Source organism: Monoraphidium neglectum (assembly GCF_000611645.1).
Source record: "Monoraphidium neglectum strain SAG 48.87 unplaced genomic scaffold scaffold06386, whole genome shotgun sequence".
Lineage (NCBI taxonomy): Eukaryota > Viridiplantae > Chlorophyta > Chlorophyceae > Sphaeropleales > Selenastraceae > Monoraphidium > Monoraphidium neglectum.
Window position 1 is genome coordinate 1 of NW_014007254.1, and position 2,277 is coordinate 2,277.

Consider the following 2,277-nt stretch of genomic DNA (forward strand, 5'->3'; position numbering starts at 1 on the left):
GCTGGTGCCCCCGCGCCGCCCACGCTGCTGCCGCGGCCGGTGCGGCCGCTGCGCGCCGCCGCCCCGGCGCAGGTCGTGCGCCGCGCGCTGGCATACCTACTCGACCTTGCCCTGCAGTGCGCGCCGCGCGGCGGCCGCGTCCTGGTCGGCGCGCGCGAGGCCGGCGGCGGCGTGGAGGTGTCGCTTCTGCTCTCCGGCCGCCTGCAGCCGGGCCGGGCTCACACAACGGCGCCCGGCTTTGCGGCGCTCGAGGGCGGCGGCGGTGCAGCTGCCGGCGCCGGCTCTGGGGGCGGCGCAGGCCTGGTGTCACTCGAGTTGGCGGAGCGGCTTGTGAGTGGGTCCGGGGGCAGCATGCACGTGCTGTACCCCTGCGACCTTATCAGCGCCGCCGGCTCGCGCGAGTCGGCAACGTCGATTGAGGTGTGGTGGCCGGCGCCGCTCGCCGGCGGGGCCGGCGCGCCATGAGGCGCGTGCCGGGCGCGTCTGGGGCCGCGGCGGCGGCAAACGGTCCATGCGAGGCGCTTGTCGTGGCGTTTTCCCCCGCCCTTGTTTTCCCTATTCATTTGGACCCACAGCGCACCGCGTGGTTGCCAGCTGCACGATGAGCGCGAATGCAAGCACTGCGTCGCGGCCCTGCGCCGCCTCGAGGCGTCTGGGCCAAGCCAGAGAGGTCGAGCATGCCGGCGCGTATTGGTTGCGGGACCTGCCGTGTGCCGCTTTCGCTGTGTTGCTTGTTTGCGGGAGTTACTTTTGCACCGTCGGCGGCTCGAGGGGCAAGCGTCGATCTCCGGACTCCTCTGCATTTTTCTGCGCATTTTCCTGTACCCTTTCCGGCGGGTGCGCGCGGCGCCGGCAGCGGCGCGCGGCGCCGGCGGCGCTGGCGCCCCGCCCACCTCTTACCCACGAAGAGTGCCTCATGCACTGGCCACCACTCGGCCCCAGCGCCACCAAACCTTCTGCTGTGGAGTGCCCTTGAATTTTCTGTGCCACCCGCTGTGAGCAGGGGGCGTGTACCTTCCAATTATCATGTCCCGCCTGTTCTCCGCTCTTTCCCTGCGCCGCGGCTGCAACCTGTAACACCACCCTTGCGTGTTTTGCTCGGCCGGCTGGCACTGCGGTGGTAGCCCTGCACCCATCAGGACCTCATCACTGCAGCCAAGGCAGCAGGATTGATGGAAACTGCAAACACAGCTCGGTTCTGCTGACCAAAAAAGCTCCTTGTGTTCCGCAGCTCCTGACTGTCAACACAAAAATCTTGGAAGTCGCACCTTGATCAGACCTGCCGCTGTGTGCAGGTGCATTTATGCTGCACCTCGCGCGGCTTGCGCTGCGCCTCAGGGGGCGTGCGCCGGCCCCTGAGGCAGGCTCACGACAAGTTGCTAGGAGGCCGCTGACTATTACACAGCGGAACAGGGGCAGAAGGAGATGGGGGCGTTGCCAAATCTAGCGCCGCCCACGAGATTGGTGATTGCGGTCAATGTGTGAGTCCGCATGTTGACCAACCCGCGCCACTGACACGTGGTTTTCAACCGAAGACAAGCACAAGACAAATACCGGTAGAGAGAAAGGGGCCCCCGAGATGCATGAACGAGAAGGTCAGGGATTTCCATGCGCGCGCGACAGGTGGCGGCTGCGACGTGCCCGCGGGTGCGAGCCGCACGAGGCACGCAGGCGCACCCGGCCAGCCTGGCGGCCCATGCAAAAATGCAACAGGTACAGCCTCTGGCGCGAGTCAATCCAGGGATACCCCTTTGGCGCAGCCACCTGCGGGTGAGCCACCTGCACACCAGATAACAACCCCAGCCACTGGCCAGGCACGCCCGCGACGGCAACGGGAAGGAGGCTGCGGGCTGGCCGGCCGCAGGCAGCGGGCCGGCCGGCGGCCGCACGCCCCTGGGACAGGGTGATCACCTGCCCAGGGCGTGTCTCATCGCGGCGCGCGCCTCCTCTGCCGTCTCCACGCGGCGGCCGAACCCGATCCGCTCGATCGTGAACTCGCCCCCCGTGCGGGTGCGCACGTCGGCGCCCAGGGCGTCCACAGATATGAGGAGTGCCTCGTCAGCGGGTGAGTCGGGGTCGAGGTGGCGTGCCAGGTCAGCGCCGAACGCCAGGTTGAGCTCCTGAAGGGAGTGGGTGTGTTGGCAAAAACAAGCGTGGGTATCGCGTTAGGTGTACCAACCAGAGGAAAAGGGACGCACGCAGCAGGCTTCTGGGTGCATTTGCGTTTGAAAGCATGCGTTTGACTGAGGATGTGTGTTGATGTGTGCGGGGGGGGGG

At 67.3% G+C, this 2,277-nt stretch overlaps 2 protein-coding genes across 2 annotated transcripts; one reads left to right on the forward strand and one right to left on the reverse strand.

The window, feature by feature from the left end:
- Window positions 1–72: 72 nt before the first annotated feature.
- On the forward strand, window positions 73–465 carry MNEG_16455 (hypothetical protein; the record flags this gene model as incomplete). The annotated part of the gene is made up of 1 exon (XM_014035074.1): window positions 73–465. A coding segment is annotated over one exon (393 nt), but the record flags the coding sequence as incomplete, so codon positions are not given.
- A 1,442-nt stretch (window positions 466–1,907) lies between these two features.
- On the reverse strand, window positions 1,908–2,120 carry MNEG_16456 (hypothetical protein; the record flags this gene model as incomplete). Its single annotated transcript, XM_014035075.1, has 1 exon — window positions 1,908–2,120. A coding segment is annotated over one exon (213 nt), but the record flags the coding sequence as incomplete, so codon positions are not given.
- Between the last annotated feature and the right edge of the window lie 157 nt (window positions 2,121–2,277).